Source organism: Chroicocephalus ridibundus, chromosome 20 (genome assembly GCF_963924245.1).
Source record: "Chroicocephalus ridibundus chromosome 20, bChrRid1.1, whole genome shotgun sequence".
NCBI classification, from domain to species: Eukaryota; Metazoa; Chordata; class Aves; order Charadriiformes; family Laridae; genus Chroicocephalus; species Chroicocephalus ridibundus.
Genome location: NC_086303.1, coordinates 7,191,415 through 7,208,623, shown reverse-complemented (window position 1 = coordinate 7,208,623; position 17,209 = coordinate 7,191,415). Strand labels below are relative to the sequence as shown.

The following is a 17,209-nucleotide window of genomic DNA, read 5'->3' as shown; positions in this document are numbered from 1 at the left end:
CCAGATGAACTACACCACACTTCTTTTGGCTCTGAAACAAATTAGAGCATTAGACACACGACCCAGAAGACAATTAGCGTCATTAGGCTGCGGGAGACAGCAGCTCAAGAAGAACATTTGCAGGTAACTGTCCTTTTGTGCGGCGTTCGGTACACGTGGGCAGTGACAAGGACCTGATGCGCGAGGGCCACGGCCGGTTTTACATCCAGAGGGTGAGGAGCTCTGCTCGGGATGGGGACACGCTGCCAGCAGGGCCTCTCCCGCACACCACGGCGCTGGGCACGCTGAGCCCAGGCCCGTTTTCTCCTGCAAAACCCAATCGCGAGGGGATGGCCCAGCATCCGGCCCGTTCCCAACTCTTCTCCCCGGCTGCTGGGGACACCGAGCAGCGGCCGCCAGCAGCAGGGGCTGCACGGGGCTTGCGCCCTCGGAAATGATGGCACACACACCAGAAACTTCCCCCCCGGGCGGCGCACGTCACTGCCTCCGTGGGGAGGCTGCCAGCTCGGGCAGACACAGTCAGAATTTTGTGGTAAATACGTAAAGTTCAGATACGTAACAGTCAGGCAAGAGAGGGGCCGATGGTTCTTAACAAAGGTGCTTTGCGGTGTCCTCCACCCAAAGGGAGCGAGGGGACACCCCGACCCCCCGTGGGTGTCCCACCCGCGGGGCCGGGGGGGGGACAGGGAGTCGCTCTTGCGGGACGAGTTCAGAGAAGTCCCCGAGCCGATGCTGCGCCGGCCGCATCCGCCGCGGCCCCCGCCCGCTGCCGGCGGAACCGGCGCGAAGCCCCGCCGCCGCCGGGACCCGGGACGCGCGGGGCCGGCCCGGGGGGGCTGCGGGCGGTACGTGCCGGGGCGCACGGCGCGGCCGCCCACCGCGGGGGCCGGCGCAGGGAGGGGGGGCGCGGGGCCCCGCGCGGGCCGCGGCGGCGGCGCGGCGCACGTGGGGCGGCGGGGGGCGGCGCTCGGCCCCGGCCCGTCCCGCTGCCCGCCCCCCGCGGCGCGGCCCCTCCGCGCTTATAGCGGCGGGCGGGGGCGGCGGTACCCGGCCGGCGGCGGCACGCGCAGGTAGGGCCCGGCGCTGCGGCGGCCCACGTGGCGGGACGGGACATGGCGGGCGGGGGCGCGGGGTCGGGTCGGGCTGCGGCCGCCGGGGCTCCGCGCAGCCGCTCCCGGTGCGTGGGTCCGGGAGGGAGGGCCGTGCTGGCGGCGGGGCTCGGGTCCGCACCGGCGGCCGGTCGCGCGTGGGCGCAGCCGGGCTCGGCGGGACGGGGGGTTCCCCGCCGGCGGCGGGGCTGGCCGTGCCGGGGCCGCCGCTCCGGGCCCGGAGGTGCGCGGGGGAAGGGGGCTGAGGGCGGCCGTGCTTCGTTGCCGCTCCGAGGCGGCCGCGTGGCTGCGGGTCCCACGCGTGTCCTGCCCGCGACGAGTCTCCGGGCGCGCAGGGTCCCCCGCCGGCAGCAGCGCCCCGGGGCCGCGTCCCGCCACCGGCAGCGCCGCCCGCCCCGCGCCCTTGTCCTGTTGACCTCCCTTGGCGGGGTGGGGGGCCGGGGGGCGGCTGGTGGCCTCGGGGGTCCCGGGTGGCTTCAGGGACGGGGCTATCCTGCCCCGCCGGGCTTCTCGTCCCTCCGCCGTGGCCGTTGCCCGGCGAGTCTCGTCCCCCGGGGACCGGCGGGGCCAGGTCCCGGCCGCCCCCCCCCACCGGAGGCCCGGCCGGGCTGTTTCCAGGGTCTGCGCGGGGGGGTCCGTCCGCAGCGTGTTGCGGGCGCCCGATAGCGGCGGGATGCGGGGGCAAGAAGTGATTAACCCCGGTCTCTGGCGCCCGATAAGAGCAGGGGAGCTGCGGGGGGGCTGCGCCGGCCCCGGCGGCCGCGTGTGGAGCGTGTCCTGCGGTGCGGCGGGTGGAGGGTCTCCTCCCTTTGCCGCCCGGCAGCGTTCCTGCGGAGCCCCCCGCGACTCCCCGGGGGCAGCACCGGACACCGCTCCCCGCTCGGGTGCCCGCCCGGCCCTGCCGCCTTTGCCCTCAGCAGGCGCTCTGCAGCCCGGCCTCGGCCGCTCGAAGCCGCTCGGTGGGTGAGTGGCCCGGGTCCTTCCAGCGCCGCCATCTGCGGCTGGGGACGGCGTTTGGAGGGAGGAGGCCGCGCGGGGTGAGCCCGACGGACCGTGCTCGAGCTTTAACGTGTGTTTTGCATTGCCCAGGGAGGAGGCAGCGCGCACCGAGGGCCCCGGCAGCCGTGCACGTGTGCCCAGGCGCCCGCAGGTGTGTAGGGGGGCTGTCCCCTGGCCGGCCAGGCCTCCCGGTGATCGGCAGCGGGAAGCTGGGACCGGTGGCGCCTCTGGCAGTCGGTGCGCTCTGGATCTCGGCAGTGAGGGGCTGTTGAAATACTTCTGGAGCTGATGGCTCCCACAAAGCGCTTCTCTGCGGCTGGGCCGCGGCCCGGTGTCCCAGAGTCCTGGCAAGGCCTGGCGTCCCGGCAGCCACGCCGGGCAAAGCCCGGGGAGCCGAGTGGGGCTGGGTGGCAGCCGGGCTCCTGAGGCGGGAGGGTGGGCCCCAGCAGGCATGGTGGGTGTCCTGGCTCCAGCGGGGGTGCCATGGGCGAGAGGTGTATGAACATGTCACAAAAGGGTGAGCAATGCTTCTGGAATTGCAGCCTGCCCTGAGGAATGGGGAGGGGTATGAACTGGAGGACCACAAGGAAATGGTGAACAACTTCTAGCAGCGCTGAGAGAGGTGGGAGTTTTGTCCTTCCCGGTGAGAGCGAATTGCCCAGGTGCTTCCGTCGGGCACTTTTGCACCAATGGTCTTGGGCTTTAAGCTCCTTCTGAGGAAAAAGATGGGATTTTTTTTAGTTGCATCGCAGGAAACCTGAAATCTAATGATACTGTTTTCGTGCTTTTCTGTGAGCCTTAAGCCTTTTTGTGGTGCAGAAGCATCCTATTTTCATGCTAAGTGAAGTAATTTAGTGCTGGCTGATTCTCCTGGGTGTCTTTGCTCTGAGGTTTTCTTGGCTATGTCAAGAAGGGAAGGAGCAGGGCTTGAAAAATGGGCCAGTTCATGGAATAGCTGATTTGTGCTGGGCGTGGGGGGCATAGAGAAACCCCCAGAGCTCCTGTTTGGTGGCTTTGTGAGAAGGGGCGTTCTCAGTCGCGGATTAATCACTGGGGTGGTGGATCTCTGAATTACAAACAAGTGTTCTGCTAGTGTACCACAAACCTCCCTGCCCCAGCGTCACAGGGTGCCTGGTCCTGGCCCCGGGCACGGTGTGAAGCACCCTGCCCTTCCAGGAGGCGCTTCCTGAAAAAGGTGCGAATGGTTGTGGGTGCTTTCTGTTGGCTCCGGTCTCAGACAATTGGCCTGATTTATCTGGCAGCTAAGGTGGAAAATACCCAGTGAGTTGCATGCTATTATGTTATATATCCTTTATGAGGAGTTGAAAAGCTGCACGTAGGCTAAGGGAGACGAGTTTGCATCTCATTAAGCACTATAGTGCTAATCTCATTGTTGCACTTTTATGGCTTTTCCTATTTCCTTCTGTGGAATCAGCCTATAACAGCGATGTTAAGAAAGTGGGAGCCTCTCACCAGTGATGCCTGTATGACTCACTTTCAAATGGGCCCTTAGAGCTGCTGCAGTGTAGTTGTGCTGCAGCCAAAGAAAATCCGTGTGGGGCTGTAGTTAATTCCTGAAACCGCAGTGACCTGAGTGCTGCTGGGTTGTTGGGGAGTCTCCCACCTCCATCCCTGCACTACCTCGGCCCGGTTTGGGACTTCAACACAGCGATAATGTGGCGGTGGCTGGGAGCAAAGACGGCTCAGACCTTGCTCTTGGGGATGAGAGTGGCAGTTATGTTTTGACTGTGATGGCTGTGACTTTCTGGGGTTTTGCAGCCTCTTGCTACCCTGCTCTGAAGCCCTGTGGCGCGTCCCTGGCGGCTGGTGCTGCGGGTGTCTCATGAAAGAATGCTGATGCTATTCGGTACCACATTTTTCTCATTCTGAGGATTTCCTGGCGGGCACGGGGTGTCCCGGGAGTGTTCCTGAGACTGTTGGCGTGGGGCGGGATCAGCTCTGCTCCCTGGCAGAGCACGGCTTGTGCTTGAGGAGGGACTGTGAAACCCTGCAGAGGAGTTGAGCCCCCCGTCCCCTCCTGAGGCTGGGGGCCTTGGCTGGTGGGAAGCCCTTCCCCTAGGGACGGGGGCATGAGCGGAGTCTGGGGCTGTATGACCCTTGCTCCCTCCCCAGTACCGCTGAGCTGGAGGGTCGGTACCTTGTGCTGCAAGGGCTGCACTGCTGAAGTGTGTACCTTTTGGGTGAGTCCCTTTAAACCTGCCTGCGAAATGCCCCAGCCAGGCTGAGCCTTTCCACAGCCCTGCAGCTCCTGGGGTGAAGCACCAGCAGTGAGACGGGCTGTGAGCGTAGGGTGGGCAGCTGCCAGCCCCTGCTGCCTGGGGATGAGCCGTCCCCTTGTGGGGCTGGTTGGAGAGGGGGCTCCGGGTGCTGCGCCTGGGGTCGAAGCCTGTGTGAGCCCAAAGGATGCTCGTTAAGAGCTGCTTCGCATAATGTTCTTGTAACCTGCCTGCAAACCCCTCTGGGTCTGCCTGCAGGGTTTTGAGTCAGAGGGCTCTGGTATAGAAATAAGCCAAGCTTTCTGCCTTGGTCTTGTTGAGAGCTTGCTTAGGCTTGACTTCCTGCTTTCTCATACCAGTAAGATGCTCAGTCCTTGCTCACACAGGCTGAGTATCGCTGGTGCTAATAACCAGGCATGGGAGCTCATCTGTTATCTGTCTGGTAGGCAGAAATAGCTGCCTGTCTCTCTGTTGGGTTGGTTGTTCCCTCCTGAAGTTCCTGACAGACCATCCCAAAGTTCTGCTTCTCAGGGCAGCTCACGGCCTTTCACAGCCTGTGTGCTGCGGCTGCTGCGATGGGAGCCATCCTTGGGTGGCTGGGGGGCTCTGTCTGCTGGAGAGACCCATGGCCGGTGTCCAGGGAAGGCCTGGGGAGTGCTGGCCGCTGGCGGGGTGAGTGGGCCACTCCGTGCCTCTGCAGGCTGGGGCTCGCACTGGCGGCGGGTGCAGCTGGAGCTGGAGGAGGGCAGCTGCCGATGCCGCCGTGGCGTCTGCCTGTCTGCCTGCCTTGCTTGGCTCACCGGGCTGGCAGACCGGGGCACGTCTGTGGGTGCGCTCGCCATCCCTGGTGGGGAGAGGCGCTGAGCGGGACGGGCCGCTTCTGGCAAAAACCTCGAGCTCGGCTATGTGGGCTGCCGGCCTCGAGCAAACCCTGCCCCTGCTGCTGACCTCGCCTCACCCTGCGACCAAACGCGGCGGCTGAGCAGGACCTCAATCGACTATTGTCTTGGTGCAGAGCCCTTGCGAGCGCTGGGGAGTCACGTAGGCCATGTGCCGCCAGGTTAAACCCCAGCTATGGGCGCTCGCTGGAATTACAGCTCCATGCTTAATGCTATAAACCCGCTTAAAACTGGTGAAAGTGGTGTCTCATTAGCTCGTAACAATCTCTATTTCATCTTGCTTCTGGCCAGAAAAAGGCCAAATTTGAAGCTATAAAGCGTTATTGGCTGTAAACAGCTCGTGATTGCCAGTGTCTCCATTTCCCCAGCAGCAAGTATGAGATCTCAGTTTAGTTTCAGGGCCAGAAGGGATGCTTGGGGTCTGCTGGCCCCTGAGGTGTTTGGCCCCACGCTGTCCCACCGCGTGCTGAGCACTGAGTTGCTGTGAAATTTGGGAGGATGGAGAGGCAGATGTGTGTCAGGCTCTCGTTCGGATTATGCTTTGGGATGGAGCTGGTGGGAGCAGGTGCTCGCCAGGCTCCTGGGGAGCAGTGTCCCCCGCCCATGTCCCTCTGCTCGGGGCTTGGGGTAGGACCCCCTGCTCAGGGGGCAGCTCTGTGCCCGTCCTGGCCTGGGCATTTCGGTGTCTTGGCACTTGCTGGCTGAAGGCTGGGTCCAGCTGACGAAGGCGTGAGGAGTCCAAACGGCCGCTGTATGGCAGGGACGTCCGTGGGGATCTTGCTGCTGCTGAGATCCTTCTCCAGGGCCCACTGGGTCCCTCTCTGGAGCTGGGAGAGCACAGGAGGAGCAGATGGGCGGGAGTGGAGGCACTCTGCCTGCAACGGACTGGGGAAGTGAGACTTCATGCCCGCTGAGGAGGAGGGTGCCGAGGTGCCAGGTGAGCCTCTGCCTGCGGCGGCGCAGGGCGGCCCCGGGGCAGCGATGGGCTGCGGGGCAGAAGCTGGGTGCTGCTGCCTGCCCTTCTCCAGCCCCAGCCCTAGCCCTGCCAGCCGCCCCAGCGCCCTGGGAGAGGTTTTGCGAGCTGGCAGGGCAGCAAATGCCAGGTGAGACATGCCTGGAGTGGGAAAGCCTGGAGCTGGAGGGATGTGCGAGGGGGGCTGAGGTGCCTGGGCACGGCCCCTGTGTGGGTGAAGGACGTCCCTCTTCCTCTGAGCCCGGAAAGGAGTGGTGTGAGGACACTTTCATAAAGGGTTTGCCCCAGAAATATTTTGCGGCATTTGCAGTGCTTTATAAATGTGAGCCTCTGTCTTTCTGCCCTGGAGTCCTGCCAATTTGGGGCTTTTAAAAGCACAGCAATTTTCCGCATTATGTAACCAAAAGTCTTGAAATCTTCCTGTTCCCGGCCCCTCTGGGGAAGGGATAGCAGTGCTTGTGCGTGGGACCTAGGCGATGGAGAGCTTCTTAGTCTTCTGTGGGATCTGTTTCGAGATGATACAGGCCTTGTTGCCTAAGAAGCCTCAATTCCTGCTCTCGCCATTGCTGTGCAGAGGAGGGTTGCTGTAGGCTACCCATTCCTGCGGATTAGTCAAGACATTTACGGGGAGCAGATGTGATACTTGCAGTCATTACTTGGTCTCATCAGTCTTAATTACTGCAAATATGGTTATTTTATTTCCTAATAGGGCAAACTAGCTGGCTGCCTGGCAGCTGTGAATTTGATTTCCAAACACGTCTTACACGTTGCTCTTCCAAAACAGAGCTGTAAATGTCATAACTATGTTCTGGGTGTGTTTTTTTTTTTTCCTTTTTGCAAAGAGGAGGGAAGCTTTACAATTGAACTGGCTGCTTTACGTGTGCTTTTTTTTTTTCCCCTCTCATTTGAAACTACTTCTGTGTGGGGGCAAGGAGGAAATTGGCAAGAAGCCTTAATGCAGTTGAAGGAAGAGCTTTCTAAAACTGATCCTTCTTAATAAGGACTTTCAATGAGTCAGGGAAAAATGTTGTGGCATGCAGAACTCATCATGTAAACCCTCTGGCATCAGGCTTTGGGAGTCTTGCTTCATGTGCGCAAGCCTTGTTCAGTTCAAGGTTTTTCAGTGTGCCTCAGCAATGCAAGAGAGGTCATGTCTAACCTGCCCAAAGTCTTATTTTATAGAGATGCCACCTGAGCGCCCGCAGGAGGAGGAATGCTGCTCGCAGGGAAAGAACAAATAGATGAACCAAGCCGCAGTAATTGCAGTGCCGTCGAGCTCCTGGGGAGTGGTGGAAGAATTAAACCTGTGTGTGTCTCAGGAGCATAAGTGAAAAATCCCCAACACCTCATCAGCAACCCCAGCTTTTGCTTTGGATAGCTTTTATTGCTAGTAGTTTTAATTAGTGCTAACAAGTAGATTATATTCCTTGCTGGTGGTTTTTATTGCCAACACCTGGTACTCTCAGTTTTAAAAAATGTTTCAGACAAATCGGTGTAGTCAGATGATGCTTTAAAGTTCATTGAGCACTGTGAAAGCTCAGAATGACTCAAAGCAAGAGGTTGCGGGAAACTCCAGTGCGCAGCCCGTGCGGGAAAGTGGTGGTGAGCAAACCCCAGTGTTCATAGCGGCTTTTCAGAAAGAGCCTGATGGGAGCCTGGCTCCCCACACCGAGAGCCAAAGGAATGTGGTGAGCCTCTGTGGAGCCTGGCGCTTGCCTCCCTGACTGCTGGTGCCCGTGGTGGTGTGCTGGCTCTGGGCTCTGCTGTGGGAGCCCACCTGCAGCCAGACCCTGCCGGCATGGGCTCATCCAGTCTCCAAGGGGCCACTCAGCATGGCTGTGGTCCCGGGTGGTCTGAGAGGGGGAATCGGCTCCTCTGGCTCCTGGGCATAGTTCAGCTGTGGACATGCCCGGGGCAGTGTCTTGTAAATGATTCCTTTGTTGGAGCGCAGGGTGGCTGGGATCTGCTCGTGATGGTCATGTGTCGCACTGGCCGGGACGCAGGAAAATACCCTACTGACAAAAATCGGTGTCTGGGTCGGGCTAAACCTGTCTTAGTGGCTTACAGAAACTGGCCTCCCATGCTGGGCTTCCTCCTGCTCCATGTGGGTCCCAGGCATCACCTGAGCGCGTCCGGGTGTCGGGTGGCTCTGGCAAACCCAGTGCTGTATCGGGTAACTTTGCCACCTGTGCCTCCAGTGCCAGGTGGGAGCAGGGGGGCTCCCTGTGACTCGGGGCCACCAGCTGTGCTTCAGTCGGGACGCCCGGATCCCAGCCTCGGATGTGTGCCGAAGTGGCATGGAGTGAGCGAAAGCAAGGCGGGTGCCCACAATGCTGTGTGGTGTGCTGAGGGCACGAGGGGATGTGCCAGGTAGATGCTGGCATGTGAGCAGCCGTGGATGAGATGGTAATCGCTGTGAGCCTGAACGGATGCGTGCTATAAATAGGAGGCCGCACCTCTGAGCCAGCACGCTGCTTTGAAGCTGTCGCTGTGCCTGGTGTGACCCAGGGGAGCTCTGGAGAAAGCTCTCCTGCTTGAAGGTGGCTTTTCCTTCAAGTGGAAGTCCAAGCAGAGAACTGCAGAGCGAGTTGTGGGCTTTGGCAAAGGAGGCCGATGTCGTCCTGTCCCCCCTTCCCCTTGGATGATGGTGCTTAATGTGGGCAGGAGGGTTTCTGGCTTCGAGGCCAGGGAGGGCCATGGGGTCTCAAAGTGTTTTCTAAAATCTGCAGGGGCTCGCAGGAGTTCTGGATACTGGAGTGATTCCTGTTGCTTTGCATATTGTAAACCACGTTTGTGAGCAGCTGCTCTGGTTGCGTTTCCTCCCTGGGACGGCTTGTGCTGCTCTGCCTGAAGCAGCCTTATTTTTTCAAGTGGCCACAGCTCCAGGGGGTGCTCCTGGTCCTGATCCAGCTGTGCAGCAGCTGCAGCACAGGGAAGGCATGAGCAGCCCAGCACTGCTGGTCTCCACACCGCTCTGAATCAGCCTCTCCCTGCTCGGCCTCTCAAAGGAGATTGCACACTTCAGCAAGCCTGGATGACATTTCCCCATTTATTTTGTTTTCTAATCCCTTCTGGTTTTGAGCTTTTAAGGTGAATTGTTTTTACGCTTGGGTGCTTTTGTGAAACCTGCCGTAGCCTTTTTGGTAGGGGAGGAGGGGTTGGCTGCAGCTGGGTCGGGGGTGCCCTGCTGGAGCTGGACTCTGCTGGGGCTGCTCTGGGCAGACCCACCTCCCCTCCCCTCCCCAGGCAGCGCTGGCAGCGAGCGGGAGCCTTCCCCAGTCACTGCTCAGGCTAAGTTTAGCCCCAGCCCGTGACCTTAAGGGCTGGCTGGGCTGGTGGCTGTGCTGTGACACCTGCCTGCTCTTTCCTTGCAGAAATGGAGGTGTCCCAGCTCATACGTGTGGACTTAGTTCCCCTGGTGTGTCTGCATTTAATAGCTTGGGTACGCTGCTCCTGCTGCAGGTGGCTTAGGGCTTCCTGAGGTATTGTGGTGTTGGGGTCGTGCTCCTGGAGGAGCTGCAGGGGCTCTGCCCTGCCCAGCCCTCCACAGGTCCAGCCTGGTGCTGCTGGTAGCCCTGCCTGCTTTGCTGCTGTGCCCCGGCTGCTGCTGGCAAGGACACTGCCTGCCCTTTTCAGCCTAGGACAGGGTATCATGTCTTAAATTTGTTGCTTATAAATACCTGCAGACCAGGGCTATTAAAGGCCAGGTGCAATCTGAGCATGTGTTTTTGGATGGCCTTATGAGGCTAGTGTGCGGCAAGCCCAGAGTGCTCGCCTCTGGGCTCAGCTCTCGCGGAGGTGGTCCGGGGCACTGGTGCCATGCCAGCCTGGCAAGCGGGGCTGTAGCTGTTGCACGCCTGGGAGTGGGGATGCAGCCCTCTGCTTTCAGCTGAGACAATACTTTGTCCTTTTGCAGATCTTTGAACCCCAACTGAGTCATCGCCAACTTAGTTCAAGATGCCACCGGCCATTGGAGGCCCTGTGGGATACACTCCTCCTGAAGGAGGATGGGGATGGGCCGTTGTCATCGGAGCCTTCATCTCCATTGGGTTTTCCTATGCCTTCCCCAAGTCCATCACTGTGTTCTTCAAAGAGATTGAGGTTATCTTCAATGCATCCAGCAGCAAAGTCTCATGGATCTCCTCCATCATGCTGGCTGTTATGTATGCAGGAGGTAAGTGGCCTGGAGACAGCAGTACGTGTGCTCGTGTGTCGCAGTGCAGGATGCGGCTCTTCTGATGGCTCTTATGATTCGCACCTTGCTGTAGTGACGAGAGCCCGAACTTTTCTAAAAGTTGGAATTCTCTCCTCAGATGAGAGCAAAACTTTCCATAGCGAGTTTGCTTGAAGGAGGTTGCTCAGAAAGTTCCATTTAGTGCCCAGAATGCAAAAACCGGGTTAATCTGTCCTCCTCTGCAAAGCTGTAAGTAAAATCTTTCCGGGGAATTACAACTTGTGTAATTCTGCCCTTGTCCTTGTTACAGTGTGCTGCGGACGCTGTGTCTGCTGCCGGCGCCTGCCTGAAGGCCAGGGGAGCTGCTCTGCCACGCGCAGGAGCCCTGCTCACGGAGTCTCTTTCTTTTAGATAAGATACTGATTTTTAAATTTTTTTTTTTTAATCCAGCAAACAGTGGCTGTATCTAGTGATCTGTTCCCAGTTCCTGATCAGCTCTGACGGCTCAGCACTGGAACCTGGTGCTGCCTGTTCCTCTCTGGTGCTGAGCAGAGTCGTGGGCAGCTTGTGCTGTTTGAGGGTGGCAGGGTGCACTGCAAGTGTGGAGACATGAGCAAAATAAAGCAAAACTACTTAAACTGAAGCAGCTCCCCTCCCCCATCCTTCAGAACTGTTTCTTGGAGTCTTTTAATCCCCGATCTCTGTGGTTTATTCTTGTTTTTAACCGGCGAGGAGCAGGCAGAGTGCTCCCTGCAGGGCGATGCGCTCCCAGCCCTCGCCTCACTGGTCTCTAAATCCCAGTGTCTCGTACCCGCCTGCAAACGCAGCTTTGCGCTGGGTCGCTTGGCTGAAAGAAACTCTTATTGGTAGCCTGCTGTTGTGTCCACTTCAGAGGCAAATCGGAGCTTGTAGCGCTGCTGTCCCCAGCTGGCAAACTGCCCGTGTCCTCGTTGCATTTGTGCATCGAAAGGAGCTGACGTCAGCGCCGGGCTAAGCACGAGGCTTTTCCTTTAGGGGAACAGGCTCTGCTTTGTCCTCGCTCAGCTAGCGAAGCGACCGGCACATTTCCCTGCTCCGATGTTATAACAAGCTTGTAAACCGTGTAACTGTCTTAATGAGACTCAGTCTGGGCCATTCCTCTCCTAATAGCTCAGAGCCGGTTCCTCTGGGCGCCCTGGGGGCGGCACTGCCTGGTGCTGCCCAGCAGTTGGGGTGAGAGCTTCCTCTCCAGTCCTGGGGTTGTCCCCGTCCCTCCACGCTGACACTGTCTCTCCCGCTCCCCTAGAACTGTTGCCATTAAATCACAATAGCTTGCCGATCTTGAACTGCTTGCCCATGAGCCAGCGGCAGGGATGCTGAAGGTAGCCCAGAGCTCCCCAGAGCACAGGAATGTGCTGCTGCCCTGCTCGCTCGTTCCAGGGCTCCCGCAGCCTGAGCCCAGACCCTTTGCAGGGCCTGCGTCGCGCTGGAGTGGTCACAGTGTGCATCCTATTCCCCTTGTCCCCCTGGGCACTTTCCTGCAGGAGCTGCATGCTTACTTGGAGGCAAAAAAGTAGCTCATGTTCTGTCAAAACGTCCTGGGCTGATGGTATCACGCAGAGCTGGGGTAGCTCCTGTCCCGGGCAGAGCCAGGGTGGTGGAGCAGCGCGGCCTGCAGCCCCATGCAGCTGCCCCGTGCAGTCACCATCGGGGTGCGTGATTGTAATGATCTCAACGGCCCCTTTCTCAGCTCCACATCAGGATTAGGGAGGACTCTGTTACTTACACTTTTTTTTCAGAGCATGAATAATCAGAATAGATCAGTTAACATTTGGTCAGAAATGCTTCATGGGAATCTAGAAAATAGGAGTGGGAGTGAATTGGGTTTTTTTTAATGAAGAAGGAAAAAAAAAAAATGGGTGGGTGGGGATTTCCACCAGGGTACATGGTGCTGCCCAGGCGGGCAGCTTCCTGCTGGCTGCCCTTGGAGCCTGCTGCTCCGGGCTGGATTTCCCGGAGGAAAGGCTGCTGCTGCCTTTAGACTCTGGCCAGGGGCATCACGTTTGCTGAGTTCAAGGTACAAGTTTTGCAAAGTGCTGAGCACTCTGCGGGGAAGCATGTGGGGCTTGGTGTGATTGTGACAGCCCTTGGGACCTGTTGCTGCCTCTCATGGGAATGGGGCCGTGTCCCCTTCCCCACTGCCAGTGGCATCGGGTCGGAGCCGCTGGCACAGGGTGCTCTGGCTGGCACGTAGGCACTGAGCCGGCTGTGGCGAGCAGGATGCTGTGGGGTGGGGGGAGCCTCTGCAGCTGCAGGGCTTCTGTAACCTTCTCCAGGCTTTGTTTAAACTGGGCAAAAAGGTCAAGTAGCGTCTGAGGACCCATGAATAACATGTTGACAGCCTTGCTATCTGTTAATGGCAAAACTAGGTCTGTTAATATTCAATGGACGTTCATTCAGTTTATTTAAATACATTTTAGTATCTGTAGAGCATGCTTTGCAGTATCTAATCACTGTTTGCTTTGGATTAAAGCTCCTGATAATGAAGCACTTAAAAGGCGGGTGTGCAGAGCAATTGGGCTCTTCCTACCACTGGGGTAGCAGTGAAAACAGAAGCCCCCCGTCTCCCCAGGGGGCAGGGTGCTGCTCCTCCTGCGGGCCCTTGGGGAGCTTTGCCTGGGCCCGTCAAAGCTGTTTCTTCACAGCTTTGTGTGGTCTCCATCAAAAATTACTCACTGGAGATGGACAGTTGTTCTACACTTGCTTTGCTGCCGATGCCCAGCCCGTGGTGGGCAGGCAGGTGGCTGCAGGCAGGGCACAGCCCCCAGCCCAGAGCATGGTCCCAAACCCTGTCCCCGGGCTGGGGGCGGCTGGCTTAGCACACAGAAGGCAGCTTGCTCGGAGAAGTCTCAGCTTTCTGTGCTCTGACCAACTGTCGCTCTTACCCCCAGCTGTCTCTGGACCTCCTGTCGTTTCCCCTTACCCCAGCTCCCTCGCTGGGTGAAGTGTCTCTGGGTGAAAGCTGGAAGCCTGTGGCAATAAACCTGCTGGGTGCTTGCGTGCATCTGTCTTGTCTCTTGTGTAAAGATAACTCATCTCTGGGCATATCCGCTTTGACTCCCTAGGTCCCATCAGCAGCATCCTGGTGAACAAATATGGCAGCCGGCCCATCATGATCGTTGGTGGCTGCCTCTCGGGGTGCGGGTTGATCGCAGCATCTTTCTGCAACACAGTGGAGGAGCTCTACTTCTGCGTCGGGGTCGTGGGGGGTAAGTGACAGCTCTGCCCTAAGGGGGCTGCAATGGAGGTGAGGCCTCTCCTGAGGCAGCAAGAGGAGCAACTTAAACCCAGTAATTATTAGGGAATATCAGCAATGAATTTGTGTAAATCCTAGGTTCCTGTTACGCATTCTAATTCTAATAAGAGGTGGCCCCAGTGACATAAGGTGGGGAGACTGGACTAGTGACACTACACGGGGATGGCATTTGGTACTGAGAATAGAGAGCATCCTTTGTTCATGCCCCAGGTTAGAGTTGTGCCCCACCAGTTGAGGCAAGGTTTGTTATGAGCCAGGGTGCTTCTCCCCTTTTGGCTCCCGAATTCCTGTGTGTGGCTTCGCTGCTGCCCTGGCACCTCCTCCCACGTAGGCAGTGGGGGCCCAGTGCTGCTCATGCAGTCGGGATGTTAACACAGATGGAAGGGAGTGGGGAAGCCCCCAGACCTGAAACCCTGCTTGTTCCACCAGCCCTTCTGTCAGTGCTGCTGGTCAGGCTCTGAGCCCCTCATCTCTCCTCTCCTCCAGGCCTTGGACTCGCGTTTAACTTGAACCCAGCCTTGACCATGATCGGCAAGTACTTCTTCAAGAGGCGTCCTCTGGCTAACGGGCTGGCGATGGCGGGCAGCCCTGTGTTCCTCTCCACCCTCGCGCCTGTGAACCAGCTTTTCTTTGGCATATTTGGCTGGCGTGGCAGCTTCCTCATCCTTGGCGGTCTCCTGCTGAACTGCTGCGTTGCCGGATCCCTGATGCGGCCCATAGGCCCCAAGCCGGATCAGCTGAAGAAAGAGGCCACTAAGGAGGTGCTGCAGGAAGCTGGGAAGGCAGTGAAAAAGGACGATGGTGACACCAGCACAGACCTCATCGGTGGGAAGACCAAGAAACAGAAGAGCACGTTTTTCCAGACGATCAACAAGTTCTTGGACCTGTCCCTGTTCACACACAGGGGCTTCCTGCTCTATTTGTCAGGCAACGTGATCATGTTCTTTGGGCTGTTCACTCCCTTGGTCTTCCTCAGCAATTATGCAAAGAGCAAGAAGATTGCTAATGAATCTGCAGCCTTCCTGCTCTCCATCCTGGCCTTCGTAGACATGGTGGCCAGACCTTCCATGGGACTGGTGGCAAACACCAAGTGGATCAGACCCAGAATCCAGTATTTCTTTGCCATCTCTGTGATTTACAACGGGGTGTGCCATCTCTTGGCCCCCATGTCCACCACCTACGCTGGCTTCTGCATTTATGCTGGCTTCTTTGGCTTTGCCTTCGGCTGGCTGAGCTCGGTCCTGTTTGAGACCCTGATGGACCTGGTGGGAGCCCAGCGGTTCTCCAGCGCTGTTGGGCTGGTGACCATCGTGGAGTGCTGCCCCGTGCTTCTGGGACCCCCTGTGCTAGGTAGGGTGTGCTGTGCCCGGGGTGCTCTGCCTGTCCTGCCCAGCCCCGCTGGAGGGGTGGTGGGTCCCACCGAGCTGTGGGCCCTCAGCACTGGGGCAAGGGCAAGGCGGGGACCACTGGCCCTAAGGCCGCCCTGGCATCTGGAGTGTGGCTGAGGAGGTGCGGGCTGAGCCCCTGGCACGGGGTGGGGGAGCAGGGGATGGAGGAATAAAGGCCTGAAGCTGAGGATGATGGGCTTGAGCTGCTCTTGAGAACATCTCCACAGCCTGGGGCTGTTTTGTTGGTGCTGGGACTATCTGCTAAGCTGTCCCCTCTCTGTCCCTCAGGGAAGCTCAATGACATGTACGGTGACTACAAGTACACGTACTGGGCCTGTGGAGTCATCCTCATCATCTCTGGGATCTACCTCTTCATCGGGATGGGCATCAACTATCGCCTGGTGGCAAAGGAGCAGAAGGCGGAGGAGAAGGCGCGGAAGGAAGGGAAGGAGGAGGAGACCAACGTCGACGAGGCTGAGAAGCAGAAAGAGGCGAACAACGATGTGGCCCCCTCGCCTCAGAAGAGCGCGGAGGATGGTGTCAAAGAGGAGGAGAGCCACATGTGAGGGACCGGTCTCAATCCCGGAGTGTCGGGGAAGTGCTTCTGCCCTGGCGCGGTGGCTGGGGCAGTGCTCCGCTGGCGCTGGGCAGCTGTGAGAAGTGTTTAAACCAGGTGTTCATTTTTAACCAGGCTCTGAATTGTCTGTCCATCTGTGTTCAACAAAGGTAACAGGGCTACACCCACGGTATCCTCGTGCTTCGGGGGGCAGGGGGGCTTTTTATAGTCTGGCTTTTTAACAGTAACATGAATGTACTAATATGTGCCTTACAGTCTTCATATCTAGCTGAATCTGGACGAGCCTTAACTCTAAACTGTGCTTTAGCTCTGTATTCTGCTCGGGGTGGGTGGGGGTGGGGTTGTGTGTGTGTATGCGTGTGTTTTGGGGAGTTTTGTTGTTAAAAAGCCATAAAAAGCAGGATACTGGATTTGTTGAAGCATGATGGGCTTCAGGGCCAGCCCCGGATGAATACTGCTTCACACGCTTCTTACTGCAGGCCCTCCGCGGAGGGGGAGATCCGGGCAGGGGGCAGGGTGGTCTTTGGCTCCTGTGCCCGGTGCCTCCTGGCTCTGTAGGTGGTCTTTAGGTATGTTTTGAAAACACTTTAGCTACTGTAGTTCTTCAAAATCCCTCTTTTGTAGCTGTGCTCTCACGGGATATTTGGGTTGGAGAAGGTCGGCCGCGGTTCGCATTGGGCAGTGTCACCCCCTCCGGGGCTGTGCTGGCCCCTGCAGCCGAGCCCTCCATGGGGAGGGCTGGGGTCCCCCGCCCCCGACTCTGCCCTGGCCGTGCCTCCGCTGCCCAGTGCTGGGTGATGTGAAACGGGTGCCATCGCGGAGGCTCGGCCGGGGTGCCGGGTCGGGTTGCCGGACTCGGTCGCACCGCGGGGCTGTGCTGCCCCGTCCCCCCATGGGGTGGGTTTCCACTGGAGCATCCCTGCGCTGATCATCCCAGCCAGGCGGGTGTTTCGGGTGCCGGCCCCTTGGCAGAGCGGGGTGGGTGGGTGGAGATGGTACATCCCTGAGAAAGGCCTTCTGCTTTCGCTCTTTTATCTCTTAGAGAAACCTCTTTTACTTGCTTCTGTTCAACTGAGATCTTAAGGCGGTGGATGCCTAACCACTCACATCTAGGACACGTAAGGGGGAGGAAGGAATTTGTACGTATTTATTTTTTATTTTTTAGTGTTGGAAAATATCTCAACGTACGTGGAGCAGGTTAATGGCTCTCAAGTTCTAGTAAATGTTGATCAGAAATCTTGTAAGAGGCTGAGTTTTTTTTCAAATAAACTTGTTTTTTTTACAATTTACCCATCAAATGTTGAACTTCTTTCCTAGAATCACACTTCTGTGTGCTGGATGATGTGTATTTAGGGTCAGTTTTGGGGAGAGGTGAGTGGGGCTGTGGCAGAGCCTGGGTCTCCACCCGCTGCTCCAGCACCCCGAGGCTCCCACTGTGCGGGTCCTGCCGGCTGTGGAAGCCGGTCCCCACCCGGTGAGGGCGAGATGCCCCTTTCCCATCTCCTCAGCCGCAAGAGGAGGCTCTGGTTGGGGTTTGGGACACAGCCAACTGTCCCCA

The 17,209-nt window shown here is 58.4% G+C and overlaps 1 protein-coding gene across 1 annotated transcript; it reads left to right on the top strand.

Moving 5' to 3' along the window:
* The first annotated feature begins 930 nt into the window (after window positions 1-930).
* SLC16A1 (solute carrier family 16 member 1) lies at window positions 931-16,940 on the top strand. Its single transcript, XM_063356463.1, has 5 exons — window positions 931-1,070; window positions 10,134-10,391; window positions 13,496-13,639; window positions 14,173-15,036; window positions 15,363-16,940. Exons 2-5 carry the CDS (start codon window positions 10,175-10,177, stop codon window positions 15,638-15,640), a joined length of 1,503 nt encoding a protein of 500 aa, XP_063212533.1. The 5' UTR covers window positions 931-1,070; window positions 10,134-10,174; the 3' UTR covers window positions 15,641-16,940.
* The last annotated feature ends 269 nt before the right edge of the window (window positions 16,941-17,209 follow it).

Bases quoted from the DNA above. Each gene is read 5' to 3' on its own strand.
- SLC16A1 (XM_063356463.1), top strand. From the start codon at position 10,175: ATGCCACCGGCCATTGGAGGCCCTGTGGGATACACTCCTCCTGAAGGA. The intron at 10,392-13,495 runs GTAAGTGGCCTG...TTGACTCCCTAG, and splicing joins GGCTGTTATGTATGCAGGAG to GTCCCATCAGCAGCATCCTG. The intron at 13,640-14,172 runs GTAAGTGACAGC...CCTCTCCTCCAG, and splicing joins CTGCGTCGGGGTCGTGGGGG to GCCTTGGACTCGCGTTTAAC.